The following is a 24,169-nucleotide window of genomic DNA, read 5'->3' as shown; positions in this document are numbered from 1 at the left end:
AAAAGAAAACTAAATATGAAGCAATATTAGTACAACGTAAGAGTAACATAAAGTAAAAAATAAATTACAACAACACTAAAAGTAAGACAAAAAAAAACTAATTTACCAACGCTACTCTAATTTGTAGGATTCGACAAAGTGTTGATATATATTATGCTTAATTCTATAAATGGAGCAAATAAATAAATCAATAGCACCCCCATACTTGTTGCCCAGATCATGCTTCCTATTGGTCAGTGAGCAACGAGCGTGTCTACATCTGCATTGCAAAGTATTTCTCCTGCGTCCCTTTCAAACCATCTTCATCTTCTTTTTGAACGCTTACTACAGACCCTTGAATCAGACATGCAATCTTACCGGATCTCCTAATTTTTTACACGATCGCATTAAGTCTTATCAAAGGTAAGAACCAGAACTCCATTGTTAACTGATTAAAATCGTGTTGCATTCAATTCCAAGATTATTAGCAGGGAAGGAAGTAATTATCCTCTTATGGCAAATTAATATCTTAGGTTTTCCAATGTATGGGATTTTTTTATGTAATTGTTGTGTTCGCACAAACAGTCTCCAACTCGTCTTGGAAGGAGTTTTATAAATAAGTGGTTCTTTTATATTAATCAGGGATTTATTTAATACTACGCGTATTCTATTGGTGACTCGTTAGTCTACCTAACTAGAAGCTAGCAAAATGGAATCTGAGACGTAAAATCACAGATATAAATCACAAATACCAAAAACGGTTTAGATTGGTGACTACTGAAGATCATCTAAACTTAACCATAGAAAATCAGTAAATCTGAGTAAACCATACACAAATTCTAAACAACAAAGTTTCGGTTTATGGATATTCTTTGAAGTGCGTGATGGTATTTACTGTCACGGGAAAAAACAATTCATCATGTGCTCTTCTGAGTCTGAGGATGATTCTGCTAAAATATCAATCATACTACAATCTGAACAAATTATAGCACAGCGACAGGAACTAGAGAATCTTCGAGCCGAGCTAGCGTGCACGAACATGGAGAACTCGCTGCCTCGCTTTACTCACATACGATCGGAGTCTCCTTTTAGGAGCCTCCATGGTGAGCGCCTGTCTGAATCAGCAAACCAAGTCCACAATGCGCAGGAGATGGAAAATCTTTCAAGTGTCAGGACTGCATCAAGTCCCACAAACCAAACTGAAGTTATTTTAAACCCCACTAATGATAGGATTGAAAGTGAAATAGAGACAAACCATTTTAATGTTATGAATATTCTAGATCCTATACTGCTTCTGATAGACAGCATCAAGCAAATAATGAATAAGGGAAAAAAACAATATTAACAGAGAGGATCGATCTGCCATCAACAGTGCTCTAGAAAAAATTAGGAAAATGGTGATTATAAATGCGATGGATAATACTGCTCAAACTTTCTCAGAGGTCCAAAAGGGAAATGAAGGGAAATTGGACAAGCTCATAGAAAAATACAGCCAATCTATCAAACATTCCCACATCTGAGAAAAATCCTGGTAAAAATACTTATACAGGAGCAACTGCTGGTGCACCTGCATTTAAGTCAGTAGTTTCTGCCTCAAAATCGATCTCAATGAATGATTATGAGAGAGAACTCCCTTCCTTAAGACCAACCATTCTATTTTACCCGAATATACCAGAAGGGAAGACATCTGAGGAACTCCAGATGAACCTTACCTCAATTCTAAACCCAAAAACAGATGGATTTCAGGTGGTAAGGACCCGAAAAATAAAGGGCGCAGGAATTGCAATACAAACAACCAATTCTGGAGGGGTGGAAATATCAAAAAGGTGAAAGAAAAATTGAACGCCAAAGGGATCAAAATGATAAGTCCAATGGGAAAACTCCCTAAAATAGTAGTATATGATGTACCGAAAGGTGAACCCACGAGTGATTCTGCACTATTTGAAGAAATATTCGACAATAATATAAATGGGAAATGCAACCTCTTCAAAGAAGATCACATACGTACAATGAGGAGAGTATCCCTATTCGGCAAAAAAGATTCCGGCTCTATGAATATGATAATTACGTGTCATCCAGTAGGAAGAAAGGTATTAATAGATAGCGGCTTATGCTTCCTTGGGTGGAACGCCTGCCGCGCCCGCGATTACAAAGGAGCCACACGATGTTTCCAGTGCCACCAGTACGGCCATACCAGAAAATTCTGCACACAAGAATTACAAACTTGTCGCCACTGCGCTCTGACCGGACATGATTTTATGGATTTCCCCAAGAAATCACAAGCTGCGATCTGTGCGGCCTGCACTCGCTTCAAGAAACCAGAAAAACAATGCCACGGGAGATATAGTCTGCCCTGCACAAAAAGCCGCGATTGATATGCAAGTTGGCATGACCGACTATGGCGTCTAATCATACAGAAAAAAGATGACGGGTTACTTACTGTTGGTATATTCAATATATTTTATCAAAACGTGAGGTGTATTCAAACAAAGACTGTCAGTGCACGTAATGAAATTTTAATTAATAACTATGACATCATTTGTTTTACCGAAACATGGTTGAACTCAACAGTATTCAGTGAAGAATTGTTTGATGACAGATAGGGTCAGTGGGCCGGTTGTGGCCACCTTAAGGATTTTTTCGTTTTTGAATGAGCACCAAACTTGCACATAAATGTAAATTATAATTTTTCCAGCATTAATGTACAATAAAAATACCTGTCTTTAATCTATGTAAATATATCCAGTAACAGTTCTTTAATTATTTTTAAATATTTTTTTTCATTGAACTGGACACATGCATTAGTTGTGGCCACAATTTAATCAGTTCTGGCCACACCCGTGTGCCGGTTTTGGCCACATGAATCTATGTAGGGAACTTACATTTTTTATCTAAATTAAACACAGTAATGATTATAAATCGATGATTATTATTCAAGTTATACAATAAACTTATAAAAAAATAAGATTTAGCGCAAATTTAGACCTGAGAGTTCGATTTCGAAAGTATAAAAAGAATTTTGCCTTTTGCTTGTACCTGTAAATAATGGTGGTGGCAATATCATTTTAATATCAATCTCAGCAACAGATGCCAAACCAGGAATTTGTGGCATTGTGAATTGGCTCCCAGTGGTATTATGTTTTCTCAGGTAGCTTATCTCGAAGTCGTTGTCTTTGTCTTTTGAACGCAATATTTTGCCGACATAATAAAAAGTGGCTTTGGGATTCTTGAATTCAACCAGGACATAATCTCTTTCCAGGGGTGTTCGATCTAGTTCTTCGAAACCCGACGGCTTTACCTGTTGAATCCAGTCTTATCGAATTGTACCCTTTTCTTTGAGATAAGGCAGGAACACATTACCAATAAATTCATAGAAAGACTCAGACTTTGTCTGTCTTACCTATAGACCAACGATTGGGTGCATTTTGAACTACATCTGAATTCATTCTTTTGTATTTGTAAAGTGTCAGAGGTGGAGCTAGTTCTCCAAGAGCATTTACTGTAAACAGAGTAGTGATATTTTCTTTATCACTGTTTTTTGAAGTGTCGTAAACATGTTCGCCTTTCGTCGCTAAGACAAGTCCACCTTTGGGGGCTAAGAAGAATGAAGTTTCATCGTAATTCCATACTCGAGCAGGATCTTCAAAAATCTTACATCCATCAGGTCCTAACAAACTAATGACTTCTTCAAACCAGTTTCTGATTTTTTCTTCGGTTATCAATGCGCGTTGCTTGTTTATGTACTCTGCATGTTTTTGCTTAAATCAGGATGTCTCGTCATAAATGACTCAAACCATGTCCTCCCAGGGCGATTATTGATGAAAGGAGTATTGATGTTGCCAGTAACAACAATCGGAATCTAATAAACATTCCCTGTTAATTGGAAAACCTGCCCGGCCACAATCTTTAATCCACCTGACTAGTGACATCTCTATTTCTATACCAAGTACAGCTTGTGGTCCTACGTGACCTGAGGCCGCTGGTGCACGTCCACATATTTTGTTACGCAAAGTACTACGGGTTACTTTGTAGTTTTTACTAGCAGTAGATACCTTCATACCTCCTTTTATAGCATCGAGTGCCAAAATCACTTTCGATGGTGAATAACAAAAAAATTTGCGTTTTGAGTGCTCAATAGCATCTTTTTTTCTTATTTGCCGGAGTCATTTTCACAGTTCTAAAGAAGAAACATAATAATTTATTAAGTTAAAATATCAAAATTAGCGGATATGTACATTTTTTTAGATAATGGCCAAAACTAGTACTGTATGGGAGCCACTTGTGGCCACCAACGTGGCCACAACCCATACATTTGTATAAATTCTTTTGTCAGTAATGGCCACATCGAAAAATCATGTTTAAACAACCAATTTGCTAAAAATAACCTCAAAAACATATTACTTTACCCTTTTATAAGGGGTACAACTTGTTGTCAAATAAAACATCAAAAAGATTACAAATATATATTAAGATTACTTACAGTTAGGGAATGCAATCCCGCCAGGAAATGTCAATCCAGGTATTTGCGGGACTGAACAATCTTAGTCCCGCAGGATCCAGGTATTTGCGGGATCCAACAGAGTGGACTAAGATAATTTCTAATCAATAGTATAAAGACCTGATACCTCGATCTACCAACCTTGTTTTTAGACTTTTAAATTTATACCTATAATAAAACAAGTTCTTTGGGACATTTTAAATGATTTATTAATAGGTATACCTTTAGTTAGACATAGGTAAAGTTTAAGTCATAAATTGGCAAAGAATAAGATACGGCATAAATTTACATAACATACCCGCCTCGGAAAAGACTTTGTTTAGTGATGTGGGTAAAAGAAATCTATGTGACAAATGACAATAAAATAAACGCCCGGATTGCCGGCACTGAAACTAAAACTCAACTTAAATTTAAATAATAACGTTTACACGATAAACTATATTCTTGTACAATGAGCATCATAAGTTTAATTAAACATTATTTTGGAAATAGCTTCGTAAAAAAGTTACCTAAAGTATTAATTGTCTCATCTGAAAAACGGCTTCTGATATTGGACACAAGGTAGCCAGCGTCTGAAAAAGCTCGTTCAGCTTCCACGCTGGTTGTGCACAATAGTCATTAGCGCATTGTAAGTGAATTGAAGGTAATTCTCTGTAATCCCGCCAGTCCAGCGGGATCCCGCAAAATTTTCGACCGAGATTAGTACCGCTAAATGTCTGCGGGATCTCGGTATTTCGGGATCCCGGTATACCGGGATTGCATTGCCTACTTACAGTGGATTCCTTAAGGTTTTGGATAACAATCTCAATAAAAAATTCCGCAACACTTATTCGCATCGACCAAACACAAACTGTTAACAATGAAATTTATTGTGTCACTTGTCAACGAAGACCATTAACAAATATGCATTTTGCCATAGGGTTAAAAAAAGATTCGATTTTATTTAGCTTATATTTCGACTTGTAAAGTTGAAAATGGCCAGAACCGGCCCAATGGCCACAACCGGCCCACTGACCCTACATAGTATTTAGAAGAGATCGCGAGTCCACCAAATCTGTGTCTAAAGAAGGTGGTGGAGTTCTAGCCGCCGTTTCTAAAAAACTTCTTGTTTCTAGAAAAACTGAGTGGGAAAGTGACAATGAAGATTTATGGCTCGTGATCAAGTCCAATACTCATTCAAACTTGTTAATTTTTATTTGTGTCGTCTACATTCCTACTAATGTAACTGTTGATAATTATTGCAGTCAGATCGTAAAATTACAGGATCTATATTTAAGGCATTCAAATTCCAATTCACAGTTCATTATTATAGGTGATTTCAATTTGCCAGAAACTAAATAGTTACCTGACACTTCGTTTGAAAATAATGTCCTTTCTCCTTCCAATTATTAAAGCCAGAAAGCACACAGTTTTATCAACCTTTTATCAATTTGTAATTTCTATCAATTTAACTATGTACTCAATGGAAATGAAAATTTATTAAACCTTATTTTGTCTGATAAAGTTTACATAGATATACATACAGCACCAGGCCATATCACCCTTCATTTGAAATTAAGGTAGAACAAAATAAAAATAATTTCTTAGAAAATAAGAAAAATGATTCAAATTATAACTTCAGGAAAGGAAACTATAATAAATGTCAACAAGATCTATTACCGGTTAATTGGATAACACTTACTAAATAACTGATGTACTGTCAATGATATACACTTAAATTTTGAAAAATGTTATATTTTAAACTTTACTCTAAATAAGGTTATAAAGAATTTTTCCTATGTTATTAATTATATTATTCTCAAAAAAGTGTCTTCTATAAGATATCTAGGAATTACTCTTGATTCTAGATTTATATTTGATTTACGTATTAATGACATTAAGTCCAAATCACTTAAAATGATGGGATTTAAAACCTTTCAAAGATCCTCTATCAATTCTAACCCTTTCCTATGCCTCAATTAGAAGTTAACTTGAATATGGAAGCACTATTTAGAATCAACCAAATAACCCTGTATAAAACAATTATTAGAACGGTCTTGGCCTACGGATGTGAGGCAGGAACACTAACAGCAAAGTCTGCGGAACGGCTGGACACCTTCGAAAGAAAGGTACTTCGAAGAATCTTAGGAGCGGTGCGAGAGGGAGAGGCATGGAGAATCCGCCACAATAAGGAGCTATATGACATCTACCAAGCTCCTAGACTCTCTACTCATTTACGGCTCCAAAGACTAAGATGGGCCGGACATGTGCACCGAATGCCAAGCACACGTGTACCAAAGAAGGTTCTAACAGGACACCCGGGAGGCAAACGAAAGGCGGGCAGACCTAGGCTGAGATGGGAGGACGATGTCAGGAAAGATGCCAGAGGACTACTCCATGTTGCAGATTGGAAGACGACGGCCGAGGACAGAGGGCGGTGGAGGCTCATGTTAAAGGAGGCCAAGGCTCGAAATGGGAATCAACAATCAACAGAATCAACATTAGAATCAACATTATTGCAAGTATGAAAACATTTTAGAATCAATAAAAAAAAATGCTTAGACTATTATCTTTCAAATGTGGACTAAATGATCATCTTAGATCATACGACGCACGTCGTGAATACTTTAAGATTAATACACTTAAAATAAGAAGGCAATTGACTGTCCTAATAATTATGTTTGAATAAAATTATTCACGGCCATCTTGATATCTCATTATGTCTTGGCAATATTGAAATAAATGTTCCCAATTCCCATTGTTTAAGACACCATAGCATTTTTCACGTGAATATATTCAAACATAATATCGCTGTGCTGAAGTAGATATTTTCGTCGATAATCTATACAAATTCAATAAAAAGTTCACTATTTGTTTGGTTTATTAATTGTACGTAACCTGTATTTAATTGCATTTTTGCCTGTGTGTATGTAATTTTTAGATTGTAACTTAACTGAGTTTTTATAACTGGATAGCTCTTACGTAAGTGAGAACATCTGTAAAAACCCAGTATAAATAAATTGTTATAACGCTGGCGTTGGTTGTAGTATTACTGACCAAAGCGTCACAATATGTTGTCTATTGGTAAGACGAATCATTAGCAAATGAAGTAGATTCGTTGACAAACTCATAAGCACATGAAATAGTCAGGTTAACAAAATCATAAGCAAATGTAGTAGTTTTTTTTAAATTTTATTAAGTTACTTTTTTAAATAATTAGGTACATTTTTGTATGGCACATGGAAAAAAAAATATTGTAACGTCAAAGAATTGTGCAAGTTTGGATTGCCAGGGTAGTGCCCGATTATTGTTTTGTTTAGAGTTTTTCGGGTGGCTGCCCTGCGATCGGTTTGACGGGCGGGCAGAATAACGCGGGTAGAAAGATCGTTGACAATACGGGAGAGGACGATTCCGCGTTGTGCGTTGTGTTTTGCGGGACAAAATTAAGATTGTACAAAAAATGGAAAAGAGCACGCAATTACCATGAACCGATCGTTCGAAGACTTTCCGTGTAAATTAACCAAACATAAAACAGACGTTTTGACTCCTGCGCGAGATCAGCCGGTTCTTTGTTCGAGTGGTATTGTTCGAAGAGATTAAAATATACAATCAGTTATTTGGATTAAAAAATGGTTTTATTTGTGAAAAGTAATTCCTTGGAGACTACACTGGATTACCAAGCATGCTGTCGAGGTGACACAAAGATGAATCATCATTGTTCCGTTAAACGTTCAATAGATGCATTTTAATTGAGGATGGCCTCGCGCACTCCATCAGACGAATCTCTACCCGGCGCAACCTGCTCACCGCTGGCGGACTCTCAAAACACCTTCAGACGTGACAACATGATCAAGGTTCTTCAATGCTTTTACACATTATGCCTTCTTGCTTTAGCCCCATCATAGCCCTGGTGATTGACAAGGGTCCATGCTCATCAGACGTGACTTCAGACGTGACAATATATAAAATTCAAACAGATTATTGAAGCCCTCCTCACTAGGAGATCCTGTGCTGAGGGGGACTATGTATGTTAGTATACGTTTTCAGCGACTGAGATGATGTTTTTAATATATAAGCTAGTTATTCTTCCGTTATTTCCTTAAGTCAAGATTTGATGTCCTTAATGTAGTTTTTTTTCGTTTTCCTTTGTTTGATGTTGAGAGGGAGTTTATTATAAAATTTTATTGCTAAAAATTCAGAGCTTCTTTGTCCAAATGTAGAATAACATTTAGGAATATTAAGTGTGTCTGTTTGCTTCGCTCTGGTTTTATGATCGTGAGAGGGGTTTGCCTCTGGTTTATTTTTTAGGTGATGAACTAGAATATTTTTAGCATAGAATTTTTGTAAACTTGGAACATCAAACAGATTAAAAATATCAGTAGTTGGCGTCCTTAAGGGGAGCTTTAATAAGGTTTTTATGATCCAATTTTGAGTTTTCTTTAGTTGTTTAAGATGGTTTGATGATGCTGAGCCCCATCCTATTATTCCATATTCCAATAGAAAGTGGCATAGAGCATAATATACTCTCTTTAGATCTGTAGTTGACAAGATATTTCGTAATTTTTTGAAGAAATAGATGAGTTTTGTTAGCTTTTTTGAGGTTCCTTCGATGTGTGCATCCCAATGAAGTTTGTTGTCAATTGCGATCCCAAGATTTTTAATTGTTTTAGTTTGGACTATATGCGGGCAAGAACATTGCGGATATTTGTTTAGACATTCATGTAATTTAAGTGTATGCTCATTCGTTGGTTGACCTCTTTTGTTTTTAGAGAATGTTAGATATTTAATTTTACTCACATTTAATGTAAGGGAGTTTGTTTTAACCAGTTTTGGAGTACAGTCAGACCTTGCTCCGTGCTTCCATTTTTTTTAATTTTAAAAATAGTATTACATTGTCAATTGTATCAAAAGCTTTTTGAAGGTCAATAAAAACTGCCAAGCATTTTTTACCTTCATCCAGTTTTTTTATAATTGTATTTGTTACTTTAGCTACAGCATCACCAGTATCCAGGTTTTCCCTAACACCATATTGCGTCGTTGATAATATTTTATTTTCATCCAAAAATTTAACCATTTGTTTTTTTATTACTTTTTCCAATATTTTCGAAAGTGTAGGTAATAGACTAAATGGCTGATCGTTAGATATATAATTTTTGGGACCGCTTTTGTATATTGGAATAATCGTAGCAATTTTAAGACGTGTGGGAAAAATACCTTTTCTTATTGAAAGATTTACAAGGCACGTCAGTGTGTAGATTAGCTCATTTAGAAGATATTTAATTGCTCTGTTTGATAAGAGTTCATTTCCCGATGAGGTATTTGTGTTTAGGGAGGCTATGGTATTTCTTATATCTTCACTTGTTATCTTGACTATGTTAAGGGAGTTTTCTTAATTGACATTTTCATTCCACACTGTTTTTTCGGCAGTAAATGAAGATTGTTTGATTTTATTTGCTAAGTTCGAGCCAATTTTGCAAAAATATTGACTAAATGATTGGTTGAATAAATCACACAAAGCAGCACACAAAGTTGGCTGGATCTCCAAATCATAAGCTATAGAGGTAGTCTGGCCGACCAAATCATAAGCAAATAAAGAAGGCTGGCCAACCACCTCATTATCAAATGAAGAAGGCTGGTTTACCAAACCATCATTAAATGGAGTAGACTGATCGATTAAATCTTTAACAAAAGAAGTAGGCTGGTTGACATGATCACAAAGCATTTGCATTTCGTTATCTTCTACAATTGATTTGTAGTAATGATTATCTTCTCAACAATATATATTTGATAAATGATTTTGCTTCTCAGGAATGTTAGAATTCATTTTCCTCAGAATTCGTCTTTGTGAACTGGACAAGTTGTTTTATTTTTATTTAGAATATATTTTTAAATTTTTCTAGAAGCACAAACAGGATATTTAAAATACAATCTTGTGGGAAGTATAAAATAACTTAACGTGCAAATACTAATGCGTCTGCAAATACACATTTGCACATTCACAGAAGCAAAAGCAATAATATCAGTATTTTTAAACAAAGATTAATATTACAAAAATTAAAAGACATAATAATTTTTAAAAAAATATTTTTAAATTTGGTATATAATAGAAAATATCAAACCATCAAATATCGACAATATTTTTTTTTGTAGGTACAGAGATTGTGGAGATATGATTTGAAATAAGTTATATTATTTTCGAAAATATCTATACTCGTTGTATGATCGAGAAATTTTAGACATATGATTAAAATATCCAGTGTTATTAGCGAAAATTTCGATCCATATATATATATATATATATATTATAAATATACATAAACATCTAAACATACAATATCGAAATATCTAACATGTATATATAAACACACGAACCAGGTTCCACCGTGGGAACAGCAGTGAATTTTAAGTCATCCGTTTGTAGAAAATGAATAGTTGCAGTTGGAACATGAGAAAGGTTTTTCCCGAGTAAATCAATGTGGGGCACTCGTAACATGAAAAAGGTTATTTCTACTGTTCTTTTTATTCATAAATATGAATAGTTGAACATGGAACATGAAAATGGTTTTTCTACACTGTGAGTCAGCATATGTCTCATAAAATTTCCGTTTCGAGAAAAGTCGCAATCGGAACATGAAAAAAGTTAATCCTTTTTGTGAGTTAGCATATGTTGTGTCAAACTACTATTTCGAGTACATGAATAGCTAGACTCGGAATATGAAAAAAAGTTTTTCTCCAGTATGAGTCAGCATATGGTGCGTCAGATATCTCTTTCGAGAAGGTGAAAAGTTGCATATGAAACATGAAAAAGGTTTTTCTGCACTGTGGGTGAGCATATGGCTCCTTTGATGGCTCTTTCGAGAACATGAAAAGTTGCATATGGAACATCAACAAGGTTTTTATGAACTATGGGTCAGCATATCGTCGCTGTTCTGACTCAACCTCGTATCTACAAAAACAGTTTTTTACAGGAGACAAAAAAAACTACCTTTATCCACCGTTTCAACTTTATTTAAAGTTTTTTATTTTTTTTAAATTACTTTAGTTTATTTAAAACTCAATAATTAAGTTAATAAAATACCAAATACTGTGGCACATTTTAGTTTTCATAGTTTTAGTGAGATACGAGTTTGCAGAATGTATAATTTGCTTTCAGTGATTACTTACGAGGTTGCTGCATTGAAATTATATAAGTGTTAGATATTTTTAAAAACATTTATTAGTGAATAAGGTATAAAAGATTTCACATAAGACCTTGAAGAATATAAAAGTAAAAAAATAGATTTTAATATAACAATAAATTTGTTCAACAAAAGAAATCTTGGGTTAAAATTGTTCACCCTTAATCATTTGAATGAACCAAATTATCATAAAATGTATGATAATCTCTATGTATAACATCTTTGAGGGATTGTAGATCTCTGAATTTTGTCAGTTTAATTGGTACTGGCCCCGATAACAAGGGCTTTACTAATACTTCTTCAGGAACATGGCTTTGACGACGCGAGAGACATTGCCAATCTTCTTTAAATGACAATTTAAATTGAAGACCGTCAGCAAGACTGTATTTTATAGCTCGTATGTCCACAACACGCGGCTCTCCTACTCTTGCTCCAGGTCTTAGAGATTTGTAATAGGTTATATTGGAATAATCTTTAAAGAATTTATGGTCAACATATTTCACCTGATACGGCTTATTAATCCTAGATTCCTTAATAATTTGGACAAAATTGGATGGTGCATGTAATTCTTTGTTTTTTTTGCGGGTTTCAATGGTAGCGTGTACAGAATCGCATTCCATTTGTGTATGTCCTCTCACGAGGTATTTTTGTAAGATAGTGACATTATTATTTTTGGAATAATGTAAAAGAGCATTAGACAGTATAACATTGCGATTCTGCGCTGCACAACCATCACTAAAAAATACTATCGGTACATTTTTGTTAGTAATATGGTTCTCAACGTAATCTAGTATGCACGAAGAGAATATGTTGGCATCCATTCCTCCTTCTCCTTCATGCCAAACATAGCAGGTGACATTTGATGTTACAACATCATAAATTGTAAACTGGTGACAAGCCAGTTTCTGTTTAAAATATAAAGATCCTGCAGGTAAGGATGGTACAAGCTGGACAGCTTGAACATCGACAGTAAACATGTTCTGAAGTCCGGCAATCGCCATTTCCTTGTCCCTTCGTTTTTCATCTCTGGCCAAGTTCTTTTCTGCAATGTGTTGTGCAAAAGCTTCAGAAGAAACAAATCCTAATTTATGTGAAAAACACATGTCGCACTGGTCCTTACGTGGCTGAAATATTCCAAGTTGCATGGCATCGACTTGTTTCCGGAATAAATTATATCCTCCTTTCTCCTCAGAAGGTTTATCATTATCAGAAAAATACATTTCAAATGCTCTGTATACATCTTTAACTGATGCATACGTCATCTCTAAATATTGCTTCGAAGAGCTCTCTCTGCAATAGTGAGAAGGCAGTTTTGGCAGCTTACTTAAAAAGTATTTGATATGCTCTACCTTCGAAGCCTTCTTTTTATTAATGCGTTCAACACTTTTAACTTCAGAAATTATACCATGACTGTTTCCTTTTTTTACCCAGTTAAGAACAGTCCACTCTCCTAGCGACAAAGTAGACAAAAACATCCGTTTGCAGACAGGCACACGTGCATTTTCATTTTTTAAATAGTATTTAAGGGTGTTTTCCCGTCGTGATAGTACTTCGTTAGTTTTTCGTTGAACTGGAACTTTTTCTACCAGTGCGTTCACATACGCTTTTCTTTGTGGCCACGTCATGAACTCCCAGAAGGAATTAAAAATACTCTGCCTTTCACTGTTACTGATAACATCACACTGCCTTAAATGTTTACTGCGAGTGCATTTCAAACTATCGCACCTGGGTTTTAAAGCACGAGCTTGACGGACTATTTTATTACAAGGTTTTCCTCTGGCTGCCTTTTTCCTTTCAATGCTCTCATACTCATGTCCAATTTCTCTGGCTTTTATTAGTTTATTTCGCTTCCAGGCAGCAGGTTTTCCTAAACCTTTTCGTGCTCGACTCTTCTCAACCTCAAATTCATTGCGAGTTTCAATTAATAAACCTGATGCTTCGTCCAGGTAATAAGTTACTGTGTTTTCATCAATGTCGGCAAGGAATGCTAGACCAACTTCACTGGAAGACTGATTCATTATTGAAACATTGTCTGTTTCTGCAGATGAATAAAATAAACCGGTAACTTCGTTTAAAATTCCTCCCTCGATCATCTCATGTTGATTATTTTGTCTTGACTCGGCTGCCTGCTCCATAACAGTTTCACAGAAATCTTTATCCAAAATTATTTCGCTATTCATCATCAACTCCCGTTCATCAGCTTGTCTTGACGAAGATGGTTGATTTATTAGGGAAAGGCACTCAATAGAATCCGGATTATGTGGTATACTCGAATTGTTCATTGCTAGTTGCAATAAACGAGTACTCCTTGTATTGTTTCGTTTCATTTTCTGTAGGAAAGTTCATGGTTAAATTGATTGCATGTATAAGTTAAACTTATATTTAGTAAATATTTCAATTAAAATAAGCAAGTTCTCACAAATTTGCAATTGAATTTTTGATAATATGTGAGGTTAAGTACTGGCTATAATATATTGTCATTATTACAGAATGCTCTTTAAATATTATGATTAAAATTAAAACAACTTACTCTATACAATGTATATTCACTAATAAAAAAACTTTCACTATGTTTAACTTCAAATAACTATTATAAACACACAAAATCAACAGTGGATGTTTACAAGACTCGACCTGTCACGCGTAGATACGAGAATGCTGCTCTAACTTCAGAGTGCTTCAGACACTATTCGCACGACAAAACAGATCGCAAACTCGTATCTTGTGATACGAGTTTGCTGCATTCGACAAACCAGATATGAGTTTGAGTTTTATCAATATAACTAATAAATAATATTTTTAAGGAAGATACGTGTTTGTGCATTAAATGCGCAAGAAAAATGCGCAGATGTTCATAATTTTATCTTAAAAATGCAAAAACTGTAGATACGAGGTTGAGTCAGAGCAGCGACGATATGTCTCTTCAAATTTTTGTTTGAAGAACATGAATAGTTGCACTCGGAACATGAAAAAGTTTTTTCTCTGCTGTGAGTTAGCATGTGGCGCGTCAGATTGATCTTTCGTGAAAATGAATAGTTGCACTCGGGACATGAAAAAGGTTTTTCTCCACTGTGGGTCAGTATATGGCTCCTTAGATTGCTCTTTAGTGAACACGAATAGTTGCACTCGGGACATGAGAAAGGTTTTTCTCCACTGTGGGTCAGAATATGGCTCCTTAGATTGCTCTTTTGTAAACATGAATAGTTGCACTCGGGACATGAGAAAGGTTTTTCTCCACTGTGGGTCAGCATATGCCTCCTTAGATCGCTCTTTCGTAAACATGAATAGTTGCACTCGGGACATGAAAAAGGTTTTTCTCCATTGTGGGTCAGCATATGCCTCCTTAGATTTCTCTTTTGAGAACTTGTATAGTTGCACTCGGAACATGAGAAAGGTTTTTCTCCACTGTGGGTCAGTATATGGCTCCTTAGATTGCTCTTTAGTGAACATGTATAGTTGCACTCAGAACATGAAAAAGGTTTTTCTCCATTGTGGGTCAGCATATGGCTCCTTAGATTTCTCTTTTGAGAACTTGTATAGTTGCACTCGGAACATGAGAAAGGTTTTTCTCCTCTGTGGGTCAGCATATGCCTCCTTAGATCGCTCTTTTGAGAGAATGAAAAGCTGCATATGGAACATGAGAAAGGTTTTTCTCCACTGTGGGTCAGTATATGGCTCCTAAGATTGCTCTTTAGTGAACACGAATAGTTGCACTCGGGACATGAGAAAGGTTTTTCTCCACTGTGGGTCAGCATATGCCTCCTTAGATCGCTCTTTTGAGAGAATGAAAAGCTGCATGTGGAACATGAAAAAGGTTTTTCTCCATTGTGGGTCAGCATATGCCTCCTTAGATTTCTCTTTTGAGAACTTGTATAGTTGCACTCGGAACATGAGAAAGGTTTTTCTCCACTGTGGGTCAGTATATGGCGCCTTAGATTGCTCTTTAGTGAACACGAATAGTTGCACTCGGGACATGAGAAAGGTTTTTCTCCACTGTGGGTCAGCATATGTCGCCTTAGATTTCTCTTTTGAGAACTTGTATAGTTGCACTCGGAACATGAGAAAGGTTTTTCTCCACTGTGGGTCAGTATATGGCTCCTTAGATTGCTCTTTAGTGAACACGAATAGTTGCACTCGGGACATGAGAAAGGTTTTTCTCCACTGTGGGTCAGAATATGGCTCCTTAGATTGCTCTTTTCAGAAAATGAAAAGTTGCATATGGAACATGAAAAAGTTTTTTTTCCACTGTGGGTCAGCATATGTCTCTTCAAATTATTGTTTGAAGAACATGTATAGTTGCACTCGGAACATGAAAAAGGTTTTTCTCCACTGTGAGTTAGCATGTGGAGCGTCAGATATCTCTTTAGAAAACATGAATAGTTGCACTCAGAACATAAAAATGGTTTATCCTTACTGTGAGTCAATATATGGTCTTTCAAATGGCTCTTACGGGAACATGAATAGTTGCACTCGGAATATAAAAAAGGTTTTTCTCCACTGTGAGTCGGCGTGTGGCTCGTCAGACGGCTCTTTTGAGAACAGAAAAATAATGATTTTTCCACAGGATGCGTCTTTAGATCTGTCGACAAATTAGGAAAAAAATACGTATATAGAAAGCTAAACAAGTCTTATAACCTAAGTACAGCGTAAATAGGTTATAAGATTTGTCTAGCTTTATCACACTTTTAAAATGTGTGATAAGTCGTCAGTGTGTTGATTTATCATCGAACTGAAAATGCTTGTACTAAGCGAAACCGGTAATTTTAAGAAAATCAAATAAATAACTTGTTTTTCAAAACAAGCAGCTGGAATTATTAAAACTTACATAAAAACCTGGTTTGATCTGCAGTCTGGGAAATGCTTTCAAAGCGTTCTAAGTAGTTTTTTTTAACATCGCGAAGGCCACGGAAATTTATCCCCCTTCATCTTCTCGGGGTACAAGATCCGCCTTGATGGTTAACGCCTTTTTTACAGGTTGCACATTTATGCAACCTGTAAAATATACGTACATTGCTAAACCATACCGGAGAGAACAGAGTGATACCAGATAACATAAGCACTTTGAATTCATAAAAATGTAAAACATTGGAGAGCACGAATTTTTTGACGTGTTCTCAATAATCGGTTTTACCTGATGTGTGGGTAATTCTTTCGAAACGTTCTAAGCATTCCTTTTTAATATCCGGCAGGTCAATGTCGATTTCCACGTAAGGATATCCCCCTTCATCTTCTCGGGGTCGAAGATCCGCCTTGATGGTAACTGTCTCCAAATTAATGCTACCTGGATAAACAAAACAACAATACTTATATCGATAATGGATGTACATCAAAACGTATTTGTGTTAGTAGAAAGATTTAAATAAAATAAAAACATGAAACAGAACAAGATCGAGACAAATAAAAAGATAAATGTCACTGAATTCAGGATTAACACGACGTTTTGAAGACTTGTTTTTATTAAGGACGCCTGTCCCAGAAATACAAGAGATCCTGGGTTCAATTGCAAGTTGTGACCGTTATTCGTTTATTTTAATATCTTTTTCTCTTTGATTATATATTATATTCATAATATATCACGAGTAAATCCTTGAAAATGATTGCATTTATACATAGAATATCGAAGCCATTCAATAATCCCCAATCCAATATAACCTTGTACCACTCATTGGTCAGAAGCATATTGGAATATGGGAGTGTTATCTGGAACCCACACTACTTGAAATATTCAAAAACTACGAATCTGCACAAAAAACAAATTTATGATTGTTATCATTTAAACTTGGACTAAATGCCGTACTCCAGTCTTACGAGGAACGACTCCAAAACTTTAACTTTACGACCCTGGATAAAAGAAGACAATGTGCTGACTTAATATGTCTACACAAAATTGTTCATGACAAGCTTGAAGCAACTCATTGTCTGAGCAATATTCTTATTAAAGTTCCTCATTGACGTAATTTAAGAAGGCAGAATTTATTCCATCTAGAATTTTTTAAGAACAATATGGCATACTTCAATCCATTGTCTCGAATTCGTCGTCTGTACAATTCTATTGAGTGTAACTACATAGATATATATGCAAATAGTCTCGCTTATTTTAAAAAGCAAATTAGCAATAGATTGTGAATGTTTTTCGTTTTTTTTTATAAACTGAGAATGTTTCTTTGTTTTTGATTTCACATATTGATCTATATGTTTTTTTAATTTTATTGTATCTCTTTTTTTGCCTTGTTCACGTTTTGCTGTTATCTTTTCTTAATACACAGTGTAAAATGACACTTAAATTTTTTTTTTTTTTTGTGACACCTCAAAAACTAACTTAACTATGTCACCACCCGGTCGGGCGGCGCTGTGAGGCGGAGTAAGGTAGGGGCTGTGAATGATGTGAACATAAGATTTTAAGTGGACTGTTGACATATGTTTTTTTTTCATGTTTATAGTCTATAAATGTTCCTTAACAATAAAATAAATTAATTATTACCTTCAAAATAGGTAAATATAAAAATTTACATGGTATGATATTTATATTAATAATTGTATTAATACTAAAAACAAGTTGAAGATAAACCTAGACTCAAATCATCCAGCATGGAGCTTCGAATGTTCAGTATACAAAAGGAAATTGGAATTGGAGAAGAAAAAGGTAATTTTTTTTATAAAAAGCAACCAACTGCAAGGAATCATATATTTAAATATTCAGAGTCTGATATCGAATAATGAAGAAATCCAGATACTGATTGAACGAAATGATCCTGCACTTGTAATGTTAAGCGAGACTCACATAACATGCGATATTGAAGACAGCAAAGTTACTTTTCAAGGATATACAACAATACGCTGTGATTCCTACAGTAGACACACAGGGGGAGCAATAATAATTATCAAAAAAGACATATTATATGAAGTTATTTCTAACACAAAATACGAAAAGAACTGCTGGATACTAGCGATCAGGATAACTTCTGGATATAAGAAAGGAGTATACGGAGTAATTTACCATTCTCCAAATGCAAGTACCAAAGACTTTCTATCATTTATAGAGAACTGGTGCACCCAAAACCTCGAAGAAGAAGAAGATAACATCCTAACTGGTGACTTGGTGACTGGTAGCATACAGAACTGCTTCAACAAATATTTTGTAAACAGCATAACGAAATTACATCAGAGCATACCAATACTGAAGGAAGACAACCGCGTGAGAAATGTTCCCCTAAACCGAGAAAAACTTGTGTTTAAAGAGATTGATGAAACATTTCTTTTACAGATTCTAAACAGCACCAAATCAAAAGAGAGTCCAGATGGAATAAATTTTACAGTTTTAAGGAATGCAATGCCAGTGATAGGACCTCATCTACTGAACATAATAAATGAATCGTTAAGAAGTGGAAAATTTCCAAACACATGGAAAACATCTATTGTGATCCCGATTCCGAAAGTTGTTAATACCAGAAAATGTGAAGAATTTAGACCTATAAATATGTTACCAAAATACGAACAGGTACTAGAAATTGTAATAAAGAAACAACTCGATGAGTATTTGAAAAAACATCATATTATATTATGTGACGAACAATCAGGATTCCGTAATAATAACTCTTGTGAAGCTGCAATAAACATTGTTATTGATACATGGAAGAAAGAAACAGATAATAAAAAAATCACCATTGCAGCATTCTTAAATTTTAAAAGAGCATTTGAAACGATAGAAAGGAAAAAAACTTTGGGAAAAATTAGAAGATATAGGTCTTTCTGAAGTAGCTCTAAATCTTTTCAAAGAATATCTCCATGAAAGAAAACAGGTAACAAAAGTGGAAAGCTCAGAATCAGAACCGATAGAAAACAACCTCGGTGTTCCACAAGGGTCGGTATTAGGTCCAATTCTATTCATTATTTACATTAATGATATAATTAAAACCATAAAACATTGCAAAATTAGATTATTTGCAGACGATACATCAATCTATATTTCATGTGAAGAGTACATAGATGCAATAAATAAATTAAATGAAGACCTACAAAATATAGCGAAATGGCTGAAATTAAACAAATTAAAACTGAATGTCAACAAAACAAAATGTATGGAAATAGGCAACAAAACGCATAACACAGAGTTAAAATTGACAAATAATGACGAAAAAATTGAAAAAGTAAATGAAATTAAGTACCTGGGTGTGATACTAGATTCAAAACTAACTTTCGCAGCAAATTTTGAATATGTGCTAAAGAAGGTATCTAAAAAAGTCAATTTTCTTAGAAGATTAAGAACTAAACTAAATGGAAACACTACAGAGCTGATTTATAAAACTATAGTTGCTCCACATTTAGATTATTGCTCTACTATGTTGTATTTGGCCAATGAAGGAAACTTGAACAAGCTATCTATGTTATACAGAATAGAGCTATGAGATGTATACTAGGAAAAGGAAAATACGCAAGCATAGATCAAATGAGAGAACAGCTAAATTGGATTTCTATAAAAAAGAGACTATTATTTAATGTGTTAATTTTTGTACATAAAATCATGAACAACCAAATGCCAAAATATTTTAAGGATGAAATAGTTTTTAATAGAGATGTTCATAATTACGAAACCAGAAATGTAAATAGGATTAGATTGCCACATATGAAAAAAACAAAATCACAGAACTGCCTAATGTACAAAGGACTAAAAATGTATAATGAAATGCCTGAAAGTCTGAAGAATGAAGGAAGAATGAATGTATTTAAAAATAAATGTTATATTTATTGTAAAAATATGTAAAATTACAAAATGAAATATGATCTTGTTTATATTAGTTTATATTCAAATATATAAACTAACTCAATAAATAATAAAAAAAATAAAAAAAAATTATATGGTTTATATAAGAAATAAGAAACACCAAGATGTCCGCTTCAGACATTCTTCCGATTCTTCAGCATAAAACGACGTTTTTTCTTGAGCACTTTCATTGCGGAGTGTGGTAGTTAGGAATGATGTTTTCTTCCATCAATATATGTGTATTTTTAACATACAATAAAGAATGTAACTTAAATCATGTCACAAATAAATTTTCGACACGACATTTCAAAACGGTCATGAATTTAGAACATCCGATAACATGCTAAAATGGTTTAGTAGCTATTTGTCAAATCGTAAACTGTTCGTTAAAATAAAATCTTGGATGTCGAAAGCTTTCCGGGCTACCAGTGGCCTACCGCAAGGTGGTCACCTTGGCCCGGTTTTGTTCCTCATTTTCATCAATGATATAACCAAGCTTCAACGATGTCGAGGTATTGCTCTTTGCAGATGACATCAAACTATACAAGAAAATAACTGACATAAATCATTGCCATATACTACAATCAAATATTAGTAAGCTTAGAGATTGGTGCATTCAAAATAATTTATTTTTAAATGTAGTAAAGTGCAAAACCTTGACTTTCTTCAGAAACAAAAATCCTGTTTTATTCGAATATTCCATCAATAACATAGTTTTAGAAAAAGTCACGGAAATGAGAGATCTTGGAATTATTTTGGACGAAAAACTAAGTTTCACCAATCATATCCATCAAATTGTGAACAAAGGTATGAAAACACTAGGCTTCGTATTAAGAACAACTAAAAACTTTAATTCTTTACAAGCCATTAAACTATTATACGTATCTCTAGTAAGAAGTCTAATTGAATATAACTCAGTAGGTAGTTTGGTCTCCATCTTACAAAATTCACATTAACAACATTGAGCGAATACAAAAAAAATTTCTACGTTTTATAAATTTTAAATTAAATATCCCTGTCGAAGACTTAAAATACAACTTTTTATTAAATACTCTAAAAATACATACATTAGAAGATAGACGTGAAATAAACGATTTAACGTTCTTATTCAAAATACTTAACTCTAAATTCGACTGTTGTGAACTCCTGCAACTTATAAACATACATACACCCACAGTAACAACACGACAAAATACAATATTCTACGGCAGCACACATAAGCGTAACTACATTGCCCACTCTCCGATACAACGACTTTACACCATGGGAAATCATTACTTGGGTGATGTTGACATATTCAATACCAACTTGGCAAGTTTTGTTGATCATTTAAAACATTTATTTCAACAATACTCCTAAACACATCATGTAAACCTACAAATAGCTGTAATTTTCTGTTTTTGTTTCTTGTGTTTGTATGACTTGTTGCATAGATTTATCAAATGTAATTTTATTCTTATTTTTAATGTTTCAAAATATCTGTCAAATTAAAATTATACTACATACCAACCATGTAAAAGCCCTCTGGGCGTTGAATAAATAAATAAATAAATAAAATCCGAATTTAATGTCCTAAATTTTTAGCATATGCAACTTACTGGCTGACGGAATACTCTCCGCATATTGCAAACATTCATTCTTTACATTTTGGAGGTCGATGTCTATATCCGTGTACGGTATTTCACCGTCTTCTTCCTGGGGCCCTGGTTCCGTCTTGATGGAAACATTATCTGGATTTAGTAGATTCATGGCACTGCCCTGTGGAAGCGATAGCTTCAAACCAAAACAAACATACCTGAAAAGATCATGATAGTGAATGACCTTTACATTTATTTATTTTTACTAACAAAAGTTTTTTTCACACATAAATACAGGGGGAAATAGGGGAAACAGTTTTTTTGTTACTGATATCTCTAACATATTTCTTGAAAGTGTTCAAAATTAGAAGAGAACAATAATAGAATTTCATTAATGCTTCTGGTGGTGATTTTCCAAAGTAATATTTTCGTTAGTGGGTATAGTGGTGTTCGGAAAATGAAGTGTTTAGTTTAGGGCATGCAAATATGTATTTAAGGATTGTACTATTTTCAGTAATGAATCAGAAATTTTCTTTTTCTATATAAAAAATTGAATACATGTTTGAATTTTTCACAAATAACTGAAATTTGAGAGAATCGCCACCAATCGTGCAATAACCCAACCTATAATACATTACAATATCTATCTCTAAAGATTGAGTGTATTGTTAAAGAATTCGTTTTACATTCGTACACCATAATGGATTTTGTCAATACACGATATGAGAACAATGGTTATTACTATGACTGACGTATAAGCAATCAGAGACTTGGATTAGAGGAAGAAAGAGTGAGCAGATATACCGTAGCATTAAACTAAAAGCCGTGGACAGAGCATTATAGCGATTTTTTATGAATGGCATTGAAGCCATATCCAAATGCCTGGCAACCATCTTGTATGACATACTTTTGAAATTATTTATAAGCAAACTGGCGCAAATTTAATGAATTACTTTTATTTAATTTCTGTATCATTAGTGCAATTATAACGGCTTATAAATTTATTTAATTTGGTGACTGGATAACTAATCAAAATGAAAACTCAACATACATTTTTTAAAAAGTGATGGAAAGCCATGAAAAGTGATGCAAAAACTAGGTTAAATATTATGTGATTATATGATTTTTAAGAGGTGTGTTGAATTGTCAGTTTGATGACTTATCATAGAAGCATATAAACAGTGTTGCTGTCTCACTTTAATAGTGCTTAAGTCAAGGATGACATCTAATTATTCTACTCATGTTCTAATCATACAACTTGGTATAAGAAACTAGGTCACGTTAGATACATCGCGGTTGTTTGTTTTAGCCTGCCATAGCTCAAATTAAAGATCAGTGGTCGTTCAGTTAGATTTGGAATAACGGCTGCTACTAAAATAAATATGAATATTATTACTTACCAATAACTATCACAAGTGTGGGGTGATAAATTTAACCGCGCGGGTTAAACGTTGAAAGGGTATTATGTAGAGTTACAGATTGGAAACATGATGGAACAACTGGCAGTGAAGAAAGGATGTGTCAAAATTATTGCTAAGTTGTACATAGACAATAATGAAGTCATAGACAGTAAATTATATATTTGCTTTTATCAAATAATTTGAGTTTTTTTGTATGTTTATTTAGATATTTTGATATAAATGTTACATAAATCTGAAAATATTTTAACGCTATCGTTTGGACGGTTTCAGCCCTCTGATTGAGCAAATTCAAATCGTATGATTCGGGCGAATTCCGCATAGCCGTCGCGCAAAATAAGTAAAACGGTGGTCTGCGGGCAAAAAACGACCACTCTACCCCTCAACTTCAACCGACCGTAAGGTTCATTTCAGTTTGTAGGCGACCGGACCCAAAAACACGAAAACTCGTAAACTTAGACCCGAATTTATACAGAAATACCGTTACAAAATTTATTTGCAACCTCACGGCGATCAAAACTGGAAACTCTCAACTCACCGAAGAAATTCCGCAGTTGTTATATTTCCAAGCAGCAGGTTCACCAGTAAAAATATTAAGTTTTAACAAGGAAACTTTTGTACCAAAAACATATTTAACATTTGGTTTTTTTTCGCCGTCGTGCCGTTAGAGAATGTACTATTTTTGGATCACTTCATGTTCCGTCACGCCGATTTGCTTTTGACAGGCCGTGTGCTAACCAATAGTATGGTCAGAATTTGAACTGTACAGTTTGAATTCA

At 34.4% G+C, this 24,169-nt stretch overlaps 1 protein-coding gene across 1 annotated transcript; it reads right to left on the bottom strand.

The window, feature by feature from the left end:
* Window positions 1–15,397: 15,397 nt before the first annotated feature.
* On the bottom strand, window positions 15,398–23,501 carry LOC149414320 (uncharacterized). Its single transcript, XM_089644133.1, has 5 exons — window positions 23,373–23,501; window positions 21,994–22,190; window positions 16,766–16,915; window positions 16,085–16,213; window positions 15,398–15,426 (listed from the first exon to the last, which is right to left on the bottom strand). Exons 2-5 carry the CDS (start codon window positions 22,142–22,144, stop codon window positions 15,398–15,400), a joined length of 459 nt encoding a protein of 152 aa, XP_089500259.1. The 5' UTR covers window positions 22,145–22,190; window positions 23,373–23,501.
* Between the last annotated feature and the right edge of the window lie 668 nt (window positions 23,502–24,169).

This window comes from Hesperophylax consimilis, chromosome 20, assembly GCF_061612785.1.
Source record: "Hesperophylax consimilis isolate HC1 chromosome 20, BYU_Hcon_1.0, whole genome shotgun sequence".
Taxonomy (NCBI): Eukaryota; Metazoa; Arthropoda; class Insecta; order Trichoptera; family Limnephilidae; genus Hesperophylax; species Hesperophylax consimilis.
Note: the sequence above shows the minus strand (reverse complement) of the source record. Positions and strands in the feature narration are given on the sequence as shown.